The sequence below is a fragment of the Pan troglodytes genome, chromosome 13, assembly GCF_028858775.2.
Source record: "Pan troglodytes isolate AG18354 chromosome 13, NHGRI_mPanTro3-v2.0_pri, whole genome shotgun sequence".
Lineage (NCBI taxonomy): Eukaryota > Metazoa > Chordata > Mammalia > Primates > Hominidae > Pan > Pan troglodytes.
Window position 1 is genome coordinate 61,815,161 of NC_072411.2, and position 20,746 is coordinate 61,835,906.

Sequence of the window (20,746 nt, forward strand, 5' to 3'; positions counted from 1 at the left end):
ATCTATAGTGTGCATAACATTTTTACTTTTAGAGAAAGCTCAGCATCCTTTGAAGTAAGGTTTAAAAAGGACTTAGTCCTCATAGGAACTTTTTAATTCTAGATAATCTAAAACATAGATTTTTGTCATTAAGTCTATACTACTTTCAAGTTTTTAAAGGTTTTGAGATGAAACCAGGTAACATTTTCACAGTTTTAATTAGGATATGTGAAAAGAAAGTCAGTGTGAATTCACTTGGTATAAAATTTTTTCCCTTTATACCTTCTTTCAGATCCCTTAGGTTGGCCTAATACAAAGGTCTCTTCTTTGTTTTTTTAAATTACAATTTATACTTTGTCCAACGTCATGATAGTAATTTGTTTCAGTGTATGTTTTCCCCAGATTTCTCCATTTTAAAAAACTAACATTCTCGTTTAAAATTTAGTTTCTTAAACATAGTATTGTCTGCTCCTAACATGTGGGAAGAAAAAGATGGAGGTGAAATATGTCCATACTCAAATAAGCATGAAAGACAAGGGTGCTGCAAGTTAACCCCTAAATATCAGAGTATTAGTACATTCTGAAATGGGTTCTGACTAAATTATCCTCTCCTGTGGAGTGGAGTTAAATGGAAAAACACAAGAAGTTCCTTAATAAGCTGTAATTTTTTAGTTTGGTATTTCTCAGTGATAGAGCATAAAACTTAACAGTAGAGTTTATATCAGTCATGACTTAGTTATATGCTTTGTCATTTATTAAATGGATTTAAATCTATTAGTGTTGCATAGTTTTTCTGTGCTTTGCCCTAGGTTGATTCCATTTGTTGGATGCTCTTAATTTGTCCAATGTAAATATAAAAAGAGAGGGCATTAAACCGTTTTGCCCTATAATGGGGGAAAGATGCTGGTTAGATGTTTATTTTAGTGAGCTTGCATTTTCTTTCATGTGCAAAGCAGTTCATAGAATTCATAGTTTTATACTTACTATGTCTTTCCTAAAGACACCCAGGATGCTTTATTTTTAACTCTTGAGCCACTAGTGACTTGAATAAATTGAGGTCAGAAATGTTGCAAAAGTGGTAAGTTTCTGACAGTGTGGAGACAGGGGAATAATCTCAACAGTAGGTTTTTACTGAATCCAATTATTTTAATTTAGGCTGTGTCTATATGAAGCTTTTTTGACTTACTAAATGAACTTTTATCTTGGCATTGTATAGACATAGCTTTGATGTAAATTGCAAGAACACCCATAACCTCTTATTCTATGTACATTTCTTTTCATTCTCATCGGATGCACCAAACATGCAGCGGTAATAAGCCAGATTTTACTCAGGTGTGTGAGAGCACTTGCCTTAAGTTGACTTTTTTCCTAGTGTTTATATATCATTAGCTACTATGAACACAGATTGATCTCAGAAACATTTTAGAAGATGCTCTTGAACCACATTTTTAAGCATTTTCATTTTTATAAAAATTGATATAACATTACAAAACGATGTGGGGGCGGGGAGAATTGTGGTTGGGTATCACCCACAGTCAGACCACCCTAACCCTGTCATACAACTTATCATTTTGATCAAACAATATACTAAATTGGGATTTTTGTTTTTACAAGTCATTGCTGTTCTGGCTTCATATTTACACTTCCCATTCTTATCCCCCTTAAAATCATTCTTGATCATCCTGTTTTCTTTCAACAGCTTCAGAGGATGATTCCGAAGAAGACGGAGACCATAACAGGACATTTGATATTGCCTAACTTCATATAAGACAGATGGATGATCTGTGAACACAAGTGTTTATTAAAAATGGCCATTAAATATAAATTACTTTTGTGGGGGAATGCCTAATAAATACATTGACTATATATAAAATGAATATATACATACACATGTATGCCTGTATATATATATTCATTCTCAAGTGTTGCTGAATTAAAATTCTGCTGGACTTTTTAACATAGCAAATCCGATGTTTATAAACTGGTAATCAAAAAGGTTTTTTCTTTTAGGTGAGTGGGAAAGTATTACCCTTGTTTTAAATATCTAAGCAATGCCTATCAACCCTTTTTTGTGTTATGATTACTGTAGTCATATTTATGAAAAAAGGTTTGTGTTTTACTCTTGCTAGTGAGAAAAGTGGGACAAAATATACTTTTGAAATAAAATGCTATATGGCACCTAATTATTTTTTCTTTTAAAATGCCTTAAGTTGCAGTCTCATTTTGATAATCATTTGCTTCCAGTGTTTAAAAATTAAAAAAAGAATGGGGAGAAGGTTATGAGAAGAGCATTATTAAGTTTCCAAATTTAATTTGAATTCCAAATTCACCTAGCAATAAAATCTAATTTTTAAAAAGTATATAAATATAAAATGTATAAATGATGGATAGATTTTTGTATTGATTTGCAAAATGCAGATTATATTTGATAGGCTATAGTATGTAGATATTCCTTTTAGGAATATTACAGCTGTAAATTATATGAGACTTGCCAGTCAAATGCTATTTGGTTTAAAAAAATTATTGCAATCTCAAGTTAATGGAATATTTTTAAATCCCACATTCAGAGTTTAAAACACTGGTTTTCAATGTGTTTTTTAGTGTTGTCACTTCTTTATAGATAAATATATAAATAACCTGTTTGGATCCTGGTCCTTTTTAACTGTTCCTTGGTAATTCTGAGCATTTATTTGATGACTTAATATCTACCTTTGGAGAACAGATGAACATTATTCACCACGAATGGATCTATACTGTGTGGTCATGAGTTGTGTATACTTCCATAACACTGTATTTTTCTTCTGTCAGTACCCTTAGGATACACTTTAAAACACCTTAAGGTCTGATGTTATGGCAACAAACTACTTTTTCAAACCTAAATAGGAACCATGTAATTTCTCAAAAGTGATTGAACAGTTTGCCCACACTTAGTTTGTTGGTCTTATGTAAAACATTGGCTCAAAATAAAGTACACACTGATTTATTTTACTGTTTGAAATGTTTCCTTTTAAACTGGTGCTCAAAGAAGACATCAGACTTCATAACCAAGAATTTTATTACAATTTCAAATCTCATTTTAAGCAATAATATAAATGTTCTAAAACATTTGCTCACCTCTTGCCAGTTACCTTTGCATTGTCTATCTTAAAGCAAAAATATAAAATTTAAGGGTGGTAGTTTTAATATATTCTGTGGGTCCTAAGGGATGCTTTGAATTTGAAGTATATATACTTTTAATAAAATTCAGTATGACAGTTGTCTTCTGCTTAACCCATAAAACTTTATTTAAAAAATTTAACTAGATGGTACAAAACATTCATTGGTATGCACATAATTCTGTACAGTTTTGTTATTAAATGCTAAATGACAGTGATAACAATGGCTTAAGCTTTACAGTATTCTTGTAGTTCCCTAGTACCACTTAGTATTTAAATATTGTCATATTAGCTTCAGATTATCATGTAAATGATGGTAGAGGAATAAGAGAAAAGGCTTTCATTGGTTATCAGTTTTAAATTCTGAACAAAAGAGACCATACACTGCTCACTACAAGAATGCAATTTTCTAAGAAAATGTAGTTTAAAATGTTATTCTGAATATCTGCCAAAGAATTATATTGTTATTACTAGCTAGAACCAAGATGTTGAAGAAAGCAGTTTCTACATTCTGGATGTAGTAAACAAGCCTGCCTGTGTAATCCAATTATCTCTTCACTAATGAGTAGATAAGGTGCCTGTTATAGATGTTCTGGTATATAAAGAAAAAATGTAGGCCAAGTGTGGTGGCTCACGCATGTAATCCCAGCACTTTGGGAGACCAAGGTGGGTGGATCACTTGAGGTCAGGAGTTTGAGACCAGCCCAGTCAATATGGCGAAACCCCGTCTCTACCAAAAATACAAAAAGTTAGCTGGGTGTGGTGACAGATGTCTGTGGTCCCAGCTACTAAGGAGGCTGAGGCAGGAGAATTGCTTGAAAACCTGCAAGGCGGAGATTGGAGAGAGCCAAGATCGAGCCACTGCACTGTAGCCTGGGCAGCACAGTGAGACTCCGTCATATATATATATAGCACTTCATTACCAGAGGCCTCTTGGCCTGTTGAAAAATGAAACCAAATATTGAAAGTTAAATCAGAGTTTAAAGCAGCTATTTTGGAAGAGCTGCCATTAGGTAGAAAGTATCAAAATGTACAAAAGAAAGTTGTATGGGAGTTGAATGGAAGGTAGGATTTAAGAGCAGCACTGCCCAATAAAACTTCCTATAATGAAAATGTTCTATAATGTATGTTGCCCTGTACAGGAGCCACTAACCACCTGTGATTTGAACACTTGACAATGTGGCTAATGTAATTCGAAAACTGGATTTTAAACTAAATTTACTTAAATAGCCTCATGTGGCTAGTGGCTCATTGGACATTGGACATTGTAGTTGTAGACGTTTGAGACTGTTGGTTTTAAGTTGGACTTAATCACTTTCCTACCCAAATTCTACCACTCCTTTAAGAACTCCTTTAGAACTCTTTTAGTTCACATAATACGCCATATTTTTTTACTGTGCCTGTAGTTCTTCAAGGAGTGGTACAATTTGGGTAGGAAAACCAGGCAGGAATTCCAGGGTAGTGTTCAATATTGACATTAGTAATAGTCTATCCATAATAAAATAGACATCTCAATCACTATACAAAATCTCAGAAATGTAAAGCTCTTACAGAGCATGCTTGTGCTTGTGTAACAGCTGGTGTAATGCCTGCATTTTCAGTACCATGTAGCCGCACTGTTAATAGTTTTCTGTCACTTTTTAGTTACTCATGTCTCATTAATGATAGTGCCATTAATTGTGATGAGTGTTTTCGATTCATGTGGTCAATAAAAAGAGACTACACAAGCTGGAACTTTGTTGCCATTAGTCAAGCTAGTGAGATAGTATATCTCCCCAGAAGAAAGTAAGATAATTGATGGGGTGTGGATTCAGAAGAGGGATTACTTTTCTTTGAGCCTCAGACTTCTAGACAGTATACTTCAGTCAGTAATGGACCACATATAGAACAGTGTTTCCTTAGTAGACCATATTTTTACTGTACCTTTTCTATATTTAGATACACAAATATTGTGTTACAATTGTCTGCAGTATTCAGCACAGTAACATGCTGTGTAGGTTTGGGACAAAATAGGCTCTACCATCTGGGTTTGTGTAAATACAAGCTGATTTTCACACAAGATTCCCTAACTATGCATTTCTTAGAACGTATCCCCATTGATAAGTGATACGTGACTAATTTACGTGAAATTTATACATTCTTTATCTTTCCTGTTTTTGGTTTATTGATGGTGAGGAAAATTACTCGTTTCAGCTTTTTCATTTTTTTACTCCCCAAATGATTTTCACCTTTTTCTTAAAATGTACAATAAATGCACTGAAAACTTTGATCACTGTCACTACAGTTGTACTTAAGTGTTTTTCTTCGGTTTTTGCTTACACAGTTTTCATGTCATTGAAGGAAAAATTTATAAATGCTTGAGGAGAATGAGATACATCTTGTATAGGGGAAAGTACAAAAGGTATGGTGGCAAGACAGAAATCCTTAAAGGGGCACTATAATATGTAAGTGTTAACCTAATTGCCAGCTTTCTCTATGCCATCCTGGACACAGCGATCATATTTTGTTTCAAATGATTTATAAACATTCATTAAAACTTGAGTCATTTGTGATAAAATGGTGTGTGTAAAAGTAATGAAACTAAAATTGGTGTGGGGTGTTAAAAGTTGTAAAATTTTCTTCATCTAAATCATAAAAAGATACACATTCTAGAGGAATTATCTGCCAAAAAAAATAACAATTATCAAAGATATTTAAATGTATGGGATGTACTTAAAATCACTTATTCCCCATTTCATGTTTACTAATAAACATATAAACTAAAGTGGGTCAACTAAATAGGGAAGATACAGCAGGCAAGACAAATAGGCTGGGCTTTTATTTTTATCTGCTTCTTGGGCTTTAAGCTTTCCTTCATTCAAGTGACAGATTCTGCCTTTGACGGGATGCTTAAAATCACTATATTAGATCTAAGATCATTTCTAAAACCTGTTTTTTTAATGAACCTAAAGACTTTTCACAGCAGATGAGTACATAAAAATGTTACTGGAATAAGGAATACCATTAAAGCTCTAATATCCAATGTCAAGTTTTATATTAAAATCTTTCCCAAGTTATCTCTGCCAGGGCATTTTGTTGATGTCTTAGTGCAAGATTACCAAAAACTTAACTTAGTCAAATTGAACAGGATATTCATTTTCTTCTCCAACTACCAAAACACAGTCTTCATTATAAGGTGATTGGGGTGCGGTTGAAAAAACTGTGGTGAAACGAGAATCAGAATGTTTTTTGTACAGGAACCAAATGATTGCTCCCAAAACTGTCAAAATTACCGTGCTAGCAATCACCAATGCTGATATTAAAATGTGGTTATCTGAAAAGGAAAAGACAAAAGAGTATTTGGGAAATTAGGGTACACAAGTTGCAAGTATATTTTGATGAGCACAACTGTAGTTTTGTGTAAACATTTCTCTGTGTTGAGAATTTCCCACACTGATGAGAAAACCAAAAATTTCGCATTTGTTGTTACTAACAAGATTTATATTTCTTAGCCTGAAGAATAGTACTCAAATTTTCTAGGAAGTTGTGCACTTCTCCACTCTACTGAAGACCCCATAGTGGAAATTACGCAAGTATATACCATGCTCCAGTTTGTCTTCCTTCGCTTTACTTTCTGATCTAAGACTACAAATTCAGACCTACTGTTCCCTTTAGGAATTATAGTATTTAGATAATGTGTTACATTATTGAGGTTTAATGGTTCACCTGGCTTTGGGGATTTAAGATTTGTTTAACTGAAAAAAACACCAAGACCTGCAGTAAAGTACCTGGTTTTGTGTGTCTTTGCATTCATTCATTCTTTGTGTGTTTCCCTAAATTTCTGTAAGTATGCACAACTTTGCAGTTCTTGCCTATTCAAACCCTTGTAATCTTTCTATAAGAATCCAGTTTAATAAATTGAGGAAAATAACTTGGTTTAGGAGAACGAACATACTTTTGGGCAGGTACTTGTATTATGTATAGTAATCGACTCTAAAGAATGTGAAAATTTTTCAGAATTATTTTGACAGATTTTTTATTATTAAATATATTCATAATACCCATTATTTCAACTGGTGCTTGTTAAAATGAGACCTGGAAGAATTTAAGATTAGTGAGAGAAATTTGGCCAAATTATTTGTTAAAGTGAGGGAGAGCCATTGATACTTTTCAAATATTGACAGGATTTTTGGGGAGGAGTGAGGAAAAGGCCCCAAGTGAATTATCTTTTTAATCCTGAAATAAAATTTGGTAGTAAAGATTTGGTAAGGTGTGAGGGTAGATTTGGTGGTGGTATCATTAAAGACATTAAAATGAAAAAAAGCCAAGAATTCTGTAAACTGAGTTCAAATGGGGTTCTTCCATAGTTTTTGGCTACGGCAACCTCCGCCTTCTGGGTGCCAGGGATTCTCATGTGTCAGCCCGGGTAGCTGAGATGACAGGCGCACGCCATGATGTCCAGCTAATTTTTGTATTTTTAGTAGAGACAGTTTTGCCATGTTGCCCAGGTTGGTCCGAAACCCCTGGCTTCAAGTGATCTGCCCCCCTCGGCCTCCCAGAGTGCTGGGATTACAGGTGTGGGCCACCGTGCCCAGCCCCGTAGTTAGTTTTATTAGAATTAACATAGTCCATTTTCAGTGTAGAACCTCAACTTTACCAGTGTGAACACACTTTATTTCAGTGTACTAATGATTGTACAATAATGGCTTCATAATCGGTAGCATCTACTTTAAATAGGAATTACATGATAGTAATATAGAAAAGTCTGAAAGATCATAGTAATTGAGAAATATTTACAGACTCAATCATAATAGCTTTAAAAGACCGGGTATCCTAAGAACTGGACAGTATCCAAGATGGGCGAGACACAGTAAGTATATATGCTGCTTTTCACATTCTGCAAGTGACCTTTAGCCAGAGTTGCCTCCAGGGGTTTTAGTTAGCTAGCTGCATACTACTAAAATGTGTGACAAAGTCAATTGTCAAGGCAACTGATAAGCAGTGTATTAAAACAATGTGTAGTTTATATCTGGAGGTTAGGATAGTTTTACATTAGGAAATGTATTATCTACCTCATTAATTAAAGGAAAGGTCCATTGCTTGCTTGACAGCATATAATAGCTATTTACCATGAAATCCTGTTTTTTTTAAAGAAACAAAATTTAGGAAAAATACTTTTTAGCCTAACAATGTTCCTTACTTGAGGAAACAGCAAACACTGAAACAAGCTCACTTTTTCATTTCTTAAGCCCATTTAATCCATTTTCTCAACATTTCTTCAGAAATTTCTGTGGCAAAGGTCACCAATGATCTCTTTATGACTACATGCTTAAACACGTGGATGTTTTAGTTCATCCTGAGGCAACTAGATTGTTAGCCGTCCAGCCTTGAAGTTATCTCCTACTCACTTGGCTTCCCTGACTGCTCTCCTGTTTTTCAGACGACTGCTTCCTAGTCATCTTTGTGGACTCAAAGCTTTCCATGGTTGATCTCAACCATTCAAGTCTTTTATGTAAATCCATAGATAAATATGTGTGTGTAGCCCTACTTCCAAATTTCTTCTAACCTGAATTCCTGCAAATAAATAGCCACTGTCCAGTCATCCAATCTGGAAATTTATAGACTTCCTCTCTATAAATTGTGAAGACTACACATTTTTCTTCTGTTTCCTATTTATCTGACTGCTACCTTAATGCTCTAGTTCTAACACTGATCATCTGAGGCCCGAACTATACATAAGCCACCTCAAAAACTATATGAAACATTTTGTTGGGCTGTAGCCTCAGGTGAGAGTGCCAACTGTGTATTTAATTCTGAGGCACAGGGTTTAAATGACTTGCCCAAGTCCATTTAGTAAGTGACAGCAAAAATTCAACCCTTCACCTTGGTCCTGATTTGTCACCTCAGATAACCTGTCCTCTGTCTCCTGCCTGATGTCTACTTATCCTTGAAGATTTAACTCCTGCATCCTCTCCAGTAACCTTTGCTGAACCCAGCTTGGACTAACTTGACCTTTCCTGTGTGCTTGCCACACTAGGTGCATCCGACTATGGACACCTTAATTCTGTTGAAAGTATTCTTCCCAAGGGAGTCTTCCAGCTTACCCTTGGTATGAAGGGGAATTCCCTGTTTGCCAAGATGGCAGCTACACTTAACTGTTGGGTTGTTTCCTTGCTGCTTCAACTCCATGTTCTCTGCTGTTACTCCTTAAAGTCAGACTAAGCCTAATCCCTATCTACATGACAGGCTTTCACTTTGACGTTAGGTCTTCATTATGCAAAATCATGGCCTTATCAAATGAGGCCTTCCCTGGACACTGTACTAAAAATAAAGTGCAACACCTCCCTTCTTGCACTGGGATTCATCCTTATCTGCCTGTTTTCCCTATAGGATATGTCACCATCTCACATATTTTTGTTTTACCCTTCCCACTAGAATGTATGCTTGAGAGCAGAGGTTTTGTTTTGTTCATTGCTTTGTCTTCAATGTCTAACTTTAGGAGAAAGCCTGACACATAGTGTTTACTCACTAAATCACATACACATATTTAATACAGATTTACATGCACATATATACATGCATACATGTAATGAATTCAGAGATTACTTTTCTTGTAGTCTGAAGACCATATGTTGCCAGATCTTTCAACTATTCGTTTTTGAAGCCACAGACCTATTTTTTTCTAAATGTTCCAACTTATGTGTATCTTTATTTTTTCCAAAGTAATACATTTACATAGCTTAAAAGTCATAGTTCTAGAAGATACGTAGTGAAAATACTGTGCTCCTGCTCCACTACTCACCTGAACATCCATTCCTTAAAGTTAACTACTTCTGTTGCTTCAGCTATTTATCTCCATGTCTAAATAACATGCTTCCGCTACTTGATTTTTTAAAAATGTAATTTAAAGAAATACATGTAACAGATACCATCTTAGGTGAGCAGTAGCATTAAGTACATTCACTTCGTTGTGCTACATCACCACCATCCATTCACAGAACAACTCATTTTTGTAAAATGGAAACTGTACCTATTGAACTCCCATTTCTTCCTGACCTAACCCTTGGCAAAGAGTTTCTGGGTGAGGTTGACTACTGTAGGTACCTCATACTGTAGGTAAGAATTATACAGAATTTGGCCTTTTATGACTGGCTTATTTTTCTTTTTTTTTTTTTTTGTGGTGGTTTTGTTTTGTTTTGTTTTAGATGGAGGCTTGCTCTGTCTCGCCCAGGCTGGAGTGCAGTGGAGCGCTCCCGGCTCACTGCAGCCTCTGCCTCTAGGTTTCAACTTTTTTTTTTTTTTTTTTTTTTTTTTTTTAAGTAGAGTCGGGATTTCGCCATGTTGGCCAGGCTGGTCTCAAACTCCTGACCTCAGGTGGTCCACCGGTCTCAGTCTCCCAAAGTGCTGGGATTACAGGCGTGAGCCACTGCGCCCGGCCTGTGCCTGGCTTATTTTGTTTAGCCTAATGTCCTTCAGGTTTATGCATGTTGTAGCACGTGTCAGAATTTTCTTCTCTTTTAAGGCTAAATGATACTCAATTGTATGTGCAGATTGCATTTTGTTTATCCCTTCATCAGTGGACACTTGGGTTGCTTCCACCTTTTGGCTATGGTAAATGATGCTATGAACATAGATACACAAATAAATATCAAACAGATGGGTGTATGGATATTAAAGAGTCCTTGCTTTCAGTTATTTGGGATACATACTCAGAATTGCTGGATCATACGGTAATTCTTTTAATTTTTTTTGAAGAACCACCACACTGTTTTTCACAGAGGCTGCACCATTTTACATTCCTACCACAAGAGTTCCAATTGCTGCATATCCACACTAATGCTTGTTATTTATTGTCTTCTTCCTATAGATTAATGAGGATGTAATTCCTGTATACACACAAACCCAACACTTCTTTTCTCCTCCTCTGTCGTAGTTCTATCGTAGTAACCCCCAAGTAGAAAACTGGCAAAGGACTCACATCCAATATTTTTTTTTTTTTTTTTGAGATGGAGTCACTCTGTCGCCGAGGCTGGAGGGCAGTGGCGTGATCTCGGCTCACTGCAACCTCCGCCTCCCAAATTCATGCAATTCTCCCTGCCTCAACCTCCCAAGTAGCCGGGATTACAAGCACCCGCCACCGCGCCCGGCTAAGTTTTGTATTATTTAGCCCGGCCCATATACAAATTTAAAGAAACAAAATTTGTTTTAAAAATTCCTACCAAAAATATAGGCAGCTCAAAAAAAATATGGGTGGCTGGGCATGGCAGCCCAACGCCTGTAATCTCAGCACTTTGGGAGGCTGAGGCGGGTGGATCCTTTGAACCCAGGAGTTTGAGACTAGCCTGGGTAACATGGTGAAACTCCATCTGTACAAAAAAAGTTAGCTGGGCATGGCGGCCCACACCTGTAGTCCCAGCTACTTGGGAGGCTGAGGTGGAAGTATCGCTTGAGCCCAGGAGGTCGAGACTGCGGTGAGTCAGGCTCACACCACTGCACTCCGCAAATGGGTAAAAGCCTTTTCACAAAAGATATACAAATAAATAATCATCTGAAAGGTGCTCAACATCATTATCAGGTAAATGAAAATTAAAGCCACAAGAAGATCACTACACACCTGATCTGAATGGCTAAAAATAAAGAAATTGACAATACCATCATGGGATGAACATGGAGCAAATGGAACTTGGATGCACTGCCAGTAGTAACATGATTCAAGCATTTTGAAAAATTATGTGGTGGTTTCTAATAAATCTAAACATATATATACTTGCCCTATGACCCAGCTTTCTACTTTCTAGAATATACTCAAAGAAAATGAGAACATAGGTCCAAAAGAAGATGTGGGAGAATGTTCATAGGCAGTTCTATTCAAATTAGTTTAAAACTAGAAGTGATCCAAATATCCATAAACAAGAGAATGGACAATATATGATATATTTATAAAGTATTATGACACTTCTTAGGGAAAAAATTCAGTGAATGTGCACAACACAGATGAATCTAAAAAAAAATTCCCGAGTAAAAGAAGCCAGACAAAACTACATATTGTAGAATATATTTAAAATGTTGAGTCTTATTACTAAGAGACCTTTCTACATTCTTATAAAAATTGTTCTACTTTATATTACATAATTTTAAAAAGGGATCTGTAATGTATTTTAATATGCCAGAATTTTGATATATTTTTAATTGTGGGAAAATTTTAAAGACCAAATCATTACTTACCTGATAAATATTTCCTTTTGTATGGGACTAAAATACAAAAGAAAATAAAAATTAGAATTTAATTATGCTTTATTATAGGATTGACTTTAAACATGTTCACAATCATTAAAAATAAACCCTTTTATTAGTAGCTTAATATCAATATATTCATAGCCTAAAATCCATATTTCTTTGCCTCATTAATTGTCTCTGTTGTCTATTTTGAACTTAGTTTTTAAAGAAAGATGTAGAGGGCTAACAACATGCATTAGCTTGGTTGGTGGAAAAGAATACGGGATCTTGAGGAAAAGACAATAATGAGGTAAAGGAAAAAAGAGGATTCTGGTTGGAGAGTCTAGAAAACAAATGTCATAAAATTAAACAACTGTGACCCTAACTATCTTAGTATGGATGTACTCACTATTTCTGATGTTTTGAAGTTATAGTTTAATTAAAAACTTTGTTTATGTAATGGCACCCTGAGGTGCAGAACCTGAAAAGAACCAATTTTTTAAAAAACAAATATTTGAAGTTGAATACTGCTACCATAAAACTATGACGAACATTTTGATAATCACTGTAAAACTAACAGTAGTCAAGGATCCTGCTGTAGCAAGTAAAGAAATGTACATACTTCCATATGTAAAGAAAGGAAATAATCAAAGCAGGATGTGGAGTTTTGGTTTACAGTTGAAGTAGAAGGGGAAAATACTGAGGATGCAAAATGGGGAAATGGTTGTTTATATCATGTTTTAAGCACCCTAAATTCATATTTTGAAACATTAAAAAAACTAAAAACTTTTTTTGTAGAGATATGGTGGTCTTGCTATGTTGACCCAGGCTGCCTCAGCCTCAAAAAGTGCTGGGATTACAAGCATGAGCCACTGTACCCAGCCCACATTTTGAAAATTTAATTTTCTTTAATGAGAAAACAGTTACTTTCTAAAACTTAGAATAACAAACTGTGTAGTGTTTTAACAAATAACATCAAAATACTGTTGTGGGCCAGGATAATTTCTGTTCATTAAAAAACCTTCTGGGCCGGGCACAGTGGCTCACGTCTGTAATCCTAACACTTTGGGAGGCCGAGGTGGGCAGATCACAAGGTCAGGAGTTCGAGACCAGACTGGCCAATATGGTGAAACCCCATCTCTACTAAAAAATACAAAAATTAACCGGGCATGGTGGCGGGTGCCTGTAGTCCCAGCTACTCGGGAGGCTGAGGCAGGAGAATCGCTTGAAGCCAGGAGGCAGAGGTTGCAGTGAGCCAAGATCGCGCCACCGCACTCCAGCCTGGGCGACAGAGAGAGACTCCATCGCAAAAAAAAAAAAAAAAAAAAACTTCTGACGGGTCAGAAGAAAACATTTTAATTCCAAATAAATTATAAACTATGATGTAGTTTTTGTTTGCCTAAACAAAGGATGTTCTTATGGAGAATCTAATTCCTTGTAAAGTAACACGAGAATTCTGGAATTATACATGATTACTCTTCACCACTTCTCACTCAAATCACACGCAAAGAGATTATAATAATTCCTCTGAACAAGAAATTTTTGACCTCTTGCAAACACTAAGCAGACAGAATAAAAGTATGCCTATTTCATGTGATCTGGCCTTACCTCCTAAATGTAAGAGAATTACAATTTGAGTTCCAAGAGACTTAAGAGCAAACCATCTTATTAATATATTCTGAAGTCTTATTCCCTCTATTTTTTTTTTTTTTCTTTTTGAGACAGAGTGTTGCTCTGTTGCCCAGGCTTACTGCAGCCTCAACCTCCCAGGCTCAATTGATCCTCCCACCTCAGGCTCCCATGTATTTCGGACCGCAGGTGCACGCCACCATGCCCAGCTGATTTTTGTATTTTTTGTAGAGATGAGTTTTCGCCATGTTGCTCAAGCTGGTCTTCAACTCCTGCGCTCAAGCAATCCAGTGCCTCAGTTTACCATAGTGCTGGGATTGCAGGCATGAGCCACTGTGCCTAGCCTTATTCTATTTATTGAGGCACACTTATCTCAAAATTATTTTAAAAGCAGTCCTACTTTCTCTGCCCCTTCTAGAATGGAAAAACACCTTCGGTCATACTTACTAGCTGTTTTGCATAGTGTTCCTTCCACAGAAGAAACTTCACAATTTCCTTTTTTCCATTCACCTGTCTTGATGTGCAGAAAAGCACAGGTGTCAACTAAATCCTCATCATTATCTTGGTCTGTCCACTTATCAAATGTCATATTTGAATTATCAAACCACTTGAAACTCGCATCTGTCAATTAAGGAATATTTTCAACATTATGACAGTTTTAAAAGGTGTTCAAGCCAAAAAGGGTGTAGGATTAAAGGTGGAAAGTTACTAAGGTATGTCTGGTCTAAACTTCTGATTGTAGGATTAAAATTAGAAGGAGGAATATACCCTGTGTACAGCCAAATCATCAAAAGCTGTCGATTTAAGAGGTTTCTGAAGATGATCCAATTTTCGCAAAAATATATACATGTATAATATTCTCATGGGAAAAAAGTCAAGAAAAATAGTTAAATATTAGTAGTAACCTTAGTAATTTCATTTCATTTGAAAATGTTTACATATGTACTTTTATATTTGTACATATGTACTTTATATTTGTCTACAGTAATGATAAATGTTTATATAATAGAACCGTGATAATTTAGTCTATCCTTAGCCTATTAGTTGCAGACACTAATACTAACCTTTATGATCATGCTATATTACAAAAATACTGAGCCTTAGAGCCACATTTTAATCCAGACAAGAATCAACTGTGGCTTTCATCTGTGTAACTCATTGAGCTATGCAGATACAAGCTGTGGTATGATCATAGGTGCACACTGAAAATTTAACACCTGGAGGCCACAGGAATCATCAACTTGAACCAGAGAATTGAAGAGCCATCAGTTTTGCTACATTAAAAAAAGAACAACAAAGTCATGTCCCACGAGGTAAATATCACTTACCATCTGTGTCATAAAACATGCCTAGTAGGATATCATCTGGGCCTTTCCATTGCTTTTTCAAAGTATCCAGTATAAAAGCATTTTCTTCTTCATTATGTATGCTTATCATGTCCGCTCCTGAAATTATTTTAAAGAGAAAAAAAGTCAGCATATTCCAGAATCAGTGAAAATCACTAGGTACATAAAAATAATAAATAGTTGCTTAACTTTCTATATATATTAGAGCTGGACAATAAACTTTGATCTTACAGTTCATACAAGCTAATAAGGTTACAGGGACATGTCTTGGCTCTCAGCCTCTAATATGATTTATGTCATTGAAATTATGTTTATGTCTCAGTATACTTTACATAATTTTTTTTAAGGGATGGAAAATAGTTGTAGGGGCTGGGCGTGGTGGCTCATGCCTGTAATCCCAGCACTTTGGGAGGCTGAGGCAGGTGGATCACCTGAGGTCAGGAGTTTGAGACCAGCCTGGCCAACATGACGAAATCCTGTCCCTACCAAAAATAAAATAAAATAAAATAAAATTAGTTGGGTCTGGTGGCACCCACCTGTAATCCCAGCTACTCAGGAGGCTGAGGCAGGAGAATTGCTTGAACCCAGGAGGTAGAGGTTGCAATGAGCTGAGATCACACCACTGCACTCCAGCCTGGGCAACAGACTGAGACTCCATTAAAAAAAAAAAAAAAAAGGGAAAGAAAGAAAGAACAAATGAAAAGAGAGAGAAAGAAAGAAAAGAGGAAGAAGAAAAAGGAAGAAAGGAAAGAAAATAGTTGCAGGGGAAAACTTGTTTTAAAAATATTCTAAGACCAGCAAAATTGCTATTATTTTATTTCAACTGCCTTGAAATAAAACCACATTGGCATGTTGGAAATTTCGTCCTGTTTTCACAGAGCCAATGTTCATGTAAGACTTTTTCAAAGGGAAACAACATATATGTATTAAGTACCATGTGGCGCTTTAATAAGATTAATAACTTTGGTGTTTACATTTATTCCTTCTATAATAAATGTATATGATTTTGATTAAGGTATCCCTAGTACAATTTGATACATTCTTCCAAATGTTATTGTTGAAGAATATAACAGTAATAAAAAGCACCTTTAGGCTGGGCATGGTGGCTCACGCCTGTAATCCCAGCACTTTGGGAGGCTGAGGCAGGTGGATTGCCTGACCTCAGGAGTTCGGCACCAGCCTGGTTAACATGGTGAAACCTTGTTTCTACTAAAAAATACAAAAAATTAGCCAGGTGTGGTGATGCACCCCTGTAATCTCAGCTACTCGGGAGGCTGAGGCAGGAGAATCACTTGATCCTGATCACAAGGTCAGGAGATCGAGACCATCCTGGCCAACAGTGAAACCCCGTCTCTACTAAAAACACAAAAAATTAGCCGGGCCTATTGGTGGGCGCTGGTAATCCCAGCTACTCGGGAGGCTGAGGCAGGAGAATGGCATGAACCCGGGAGGCGCAGCTTGCAGTGAGCCGAGATCACGCCACTGCACTCCAACCTAGGCGACAGAGCGAGACTCCATCTCAAAAAAAAAAAAAAAAAAAAAAAAAAAAAAGACATTTTTTTGGCTGGATGCAGTGGCTCACAGAGAGGATCACTTGAGGCCAAGAGTTTCAGACCAGCCTGGGCAACATAGTGAAACCCTGTCTCTACAAACAAACAGATAAAATAGCTAGCGCACGCCTGTAGTCCTGTCTATTCAGGGGGCTGACATGGGAGGATCACTTGAACCCAGGAGTTCAAGGCTGTAGTGAGCTATGATCATGCCACTGCACTCAAGCCTGGGGGACACAGCAAGACCCTGTCTCAAAAAAAAAAAAAAAGACACTTTTACTTCAAATATTTTACAATGTGAAGTTATAAATCTATTTCCTAGAGAACACTGAGTGTATGGTCTAGCAAATAGCCTTTTTATCATTTTTCCTTAATGTACTCTTCTTTACTACAGTCTTACTTCATGGTCCTATGTAATCTGACTTCAGCACTTTCCAGGCAGAATAACTAAGTGATTAAGAACTCTAAGCCTAAAATCCAACAGATTTGGGTTAAAATCCTGGCTTTGTCAATTATTTCCTGTGTAAGCTTGAACAAATAACTGAAGTTAATTTCATCTCTCAATAAAATGATAATAATACACTACTTGATAGGTTTGTTATGATAAAGCCAGGTAAAGTATATGAGGTGCTTAAGCACAGTGCCTGGCACAGGATATGCATGTTAAATAGACCCTGCTTTGGACAATATTGTCCAACAACTGTCTTCCAACTCCAGGATTAAATATATACCCAATTCCACTGCCTGTAGCTTGTGTGTTGTCAAATAAAAGTTGTACATTAAATCTCAGGACCCAGTTAAAAGTCAGATGTGACAAAATCAATTTTTAAAGAAATTAATGAACACTGTTCACTAATTTGTGAAAAAACAAACAAAAGAATAAGCCTTTTACCATGGTCAGTACACTGATTTCTGACATCCTCTAAGCTTTCTACTTTGATGGCTTCTTGGAGAAAAATGTAACAACTGTCTTGGAACTGAATCCAAGTAGATGAAGGACAGTCTATGTAGAAAAAAGAAGAACACTGTTAAATAACTTGAGAAAAAGAATTACATGAATTCCCAAAGATAAGGATATTAGATACTAAATTTTCACACACATACAAAGGCAATTTCCTTTGTTAAATCTTTATTAAAATAAGAAATCAACCAGTGTAACAGGAATTTGTTTCTCTCCATTATTCATACGGGAAAAGAGAAATGTGCCAATGATTCTCTTCTGACTTTACAGAGCAAAGATACAAGTTTTTAGGTTGTTTAGGAATTCAGACATGTAAATTAGTGTTATCACCAAGGCAACAAACTATCTAGAAGACAGCCAATCAGGATTACACACTTCTCTTTGAAGGTTATCTTTGCAGTATTTAACAATTTCAAAAGTCTTAAGACTTTTACAAGGCCCTGTTGTTCAAATTATACCTCCAAGAACAGAGAAAAGAAAAACAAGTTGCTAGCCTATAATATTCACACAAGTTTTCATATTGCACAGGAAAACAAGATTGATGTTCTTATGAATGTTCTTAATTTAACACCTCATCAAAGTAGATTATTTGAGGTAGTTCAATGAAATAGAACCATAACTCTTCCTCTACTGCTCTAAAGGGACATCTCCTTCACCTCTGTCTTAGTCTCTTTTTATTATAAAGATTTGCATTTTTAAGCCTAGGCTCTAGAATTTAATTGGTTAGTATTAAAAGCAAAAGTAACCCTGCAAGAGTTGATTTCACTGGCCAAAATGGAAAGAGAATTTTACTTAATTCCAGTGAATAAAGAAGTACAAAGCAGTAAGCTTCCGTATTCTGTTAGGTTTGTATATAGGTAAAAATCTTAGTGATTTCATCTATATAAATATATAGCAATTTTGTTTTAAGTTCTGCTTTTTTTTTTTTTTTTTTTGAGACAGGATCTTGTACTGTCGTCCTGGCTGGAGTGCAGTGGCGCGATCTCAGCTCACTGCAGCCTCTGCCTCCTGGGCTCAAGGGATCCTCCCACCTCAGCGTTCCGTGTAGCTGGGACTACAGGTATGTGCCACCATGCCCAGCTAATTTTTGTATTTTTTGTAGAGACAAGGTTTCGCCACGTTGCCCAGGCTGGTCTCAAACTCCTAAGCACAAGCGATCCACCCGCCTTGGTCTCTTAAACTGCTGGAATAACAGGTGTGAGCCACCACGCCAGGCCTAAGTTCTGCATTACCTTTTTAATATAAACAAGTAGAAGCAAGCCCTACCACAAAGATCAGAATTTACCAATCAGCTACATTAATCTAAATTAATTCAACACTCTCAAGTTTACTAAGCTCAGAATATGGCAGAGAGCATTGGTTGTCCCCAGTACTGACCTCAGCTTCTTATATAGCACAGAGCACACGACCACCAAGCTAGATTGCTTCGCAGTCTTATAACTTCTGGATAATTAGGGTTTAGCAGAAGTGGAATGTTCAACATAGCGGTCTTGCCTTTAAAAGGAAGCAGTGTGCTCCCTGTATCCGTACAGACTTTTTTTTTTTTTTTTTTTTTTTTTTTTTTTGAGACAGAGTCTTACTCTGTCACCCAGGCTAGAGTGCAGTGGCATGACCTTGGCTCACTGCAACCTCCGCCTCCCAGGCTCAAGTGATTCTTGTGCCTCCGCCTCCTGAGTAGCTGGGATTACAGGTACACAACACTACACCCGGCTAATTTTTTAATTTTTTTGTAGAGACAAGGTCTTGCTATGTTGCCCAGGCTGCTCTGGAACTCCTGGGCTCAGCAATTCTCCCACCTTGGGCTTCCGAAGTGCTGGGATTACAGGTGAGAGCCACTGTGCCCCACCTATAATTTATTTTACATCCAAGTTTTTTTTTCCTTCCAGCTGTTTTATGAGCACTTGAATTACACATATGACTACGTTGGGTTTAACTCTGGCAGGAATCTAGAACTCTCCCACAATGCTGGCTTAAAGATACGGTTGTTTTGCAACAAGCACTTTGCTTTGGGAAAATGTTCATTATGAAACATTAAAACAATCTGGCTATAAAATTACATGATACCAACATTTACAAAGCAAAGAAGTCCAGAACAGAGTCAGGAATTGGAGACGCCAGACAGCTTTGTAGGAGGAAGGTCTGAAAACAAGACACTTGGTTGAAAGTCTGTATATGGAGCAGGTAGATCCTTTCCCTGAGAAACAGCACTCAGTCGTCTCAGGTTCATTATACATTTCTGCCACCTTCTTTGAAAATCTGGCCTTTATTCAGAGAAAAGACTCTTCTTCCTTCAAATCCACTTCCAGGCCATCAAACATTATTCTCTGTCTGCTCATCCTCTGAGGCTCAGGCCATCTATACCACCTTCTCCAAGACATCCCCACTAGAATTGATTGTGACTGTTGCATGTAATTTCACCACACACCATCCAATGGCAGTGTAAAGTACCAGCAGGAACACGGCTTTAACGTCAGACAGACTTATGTTTTTATCTTGGTGGTGAGACCTTGGAAAACTTATATTATTTCCTGTGTTTCATCAGGAAAAGGGAGATAACATCTACCTCATTGGATTGTTGTAAATATCAGGTAAGATACTGCAAACCTGCACAGCACAGTGTCTCGTACAAGGAAAGTATTAAAAATATGTAGTTCTTACAGACATCATCATTAGCATCTTTTGCTCCTGGACAGTGCCCACTCTAAAAATAGGGACTAAGCCTTATTAATTTTTGGATTCCTAACACCTCAGATAGCTCTTGGATTATAATAGGGACTTAAAATATTCAGCTGAATGAATGAATCCTCTTATTTGTCCTTAAGTAGCTTAATTTATCATCTCTTCAGCATCTTCAAACACTCCCTTTCCCTGTGGGTTCAACCTTTCCTTCTTGAAGCATGTTAAGTTTGTCTTTTTCTTTTTTTCTTTTTT

The 20,746-nt window shown here is 36.6% G+C and overlaps 2 protein-coding genes across 52 annotated transcripts in view; one reads left to right on the forward strand and one right to left on the reverse strand.

Moving 5' to 3' along the window:
- MARCHF7 (membrane associated ring-CH-type finger 7) overlaps nucleotides 1-2,962 on the forward strand; it is a 55,849-nt gene extending 52,887 nt beyond the window's left edge. For 49 of the 50 annotated variants that reach the window (XR_010149656.1, XR_010149658.1, XR_010149655.1 and 46 more), the window contains one exon: nucleotides 1,679-2,962. Coding sequence is in view for 44 of the 50 variants with exons in the window: in XM_054678786.2 (XP_054534761.1) it covers nucleotides 1,679-1,747 (69 nt within the window). In the remaining 6 variants the exon portion in view is untranslated. 50 annotated transcript variants of the gene reach the window in all.
- Nucleotides 2,963-3,242: 280 nt separating this feature from the next.
- The window catches only part of CD302 (CD302 molecule), a 29,418-nt gene continuing 11,914 nt past the window's right edge, over nucleotides 3,243-20,746 (reverse strand). The window contains exons 2-6 of one of the 2 annotated variants that reach the window (XM_009443542.5): nucleotides 17,747-17,857; nucleotides 15,287-15,403; nucleotides 14,406-14,579; nucleotides 12,339-12,365; nucleotides 3,243-6,447 (exon numbers count right to left, since the gene is read on the reverse strand). In XM_009443542.5, coding sequence (XP_009441817.1) covers nucleotides 6,245-6,447; nucleotides 12,339-12,365; nucleotides 14,406-14,579; nucleotides 15,287-15,403; nucleotides 17,747-17,857 — 632 coding nt within the window. In that variant the 3' untranslated portion in view covers nucleotides 3,243-6,244. The remainder of the gene's footprint in view (nucleotides 6,448-12,338; nucleotides 12,366-14,405; nucleotides 14,580-15,286; nucleotides 15,404-17,746; nucleotides 17,858-20,746) is intronic. The other variant, XM_009443543.5, reaches the window with a different exon arrangement.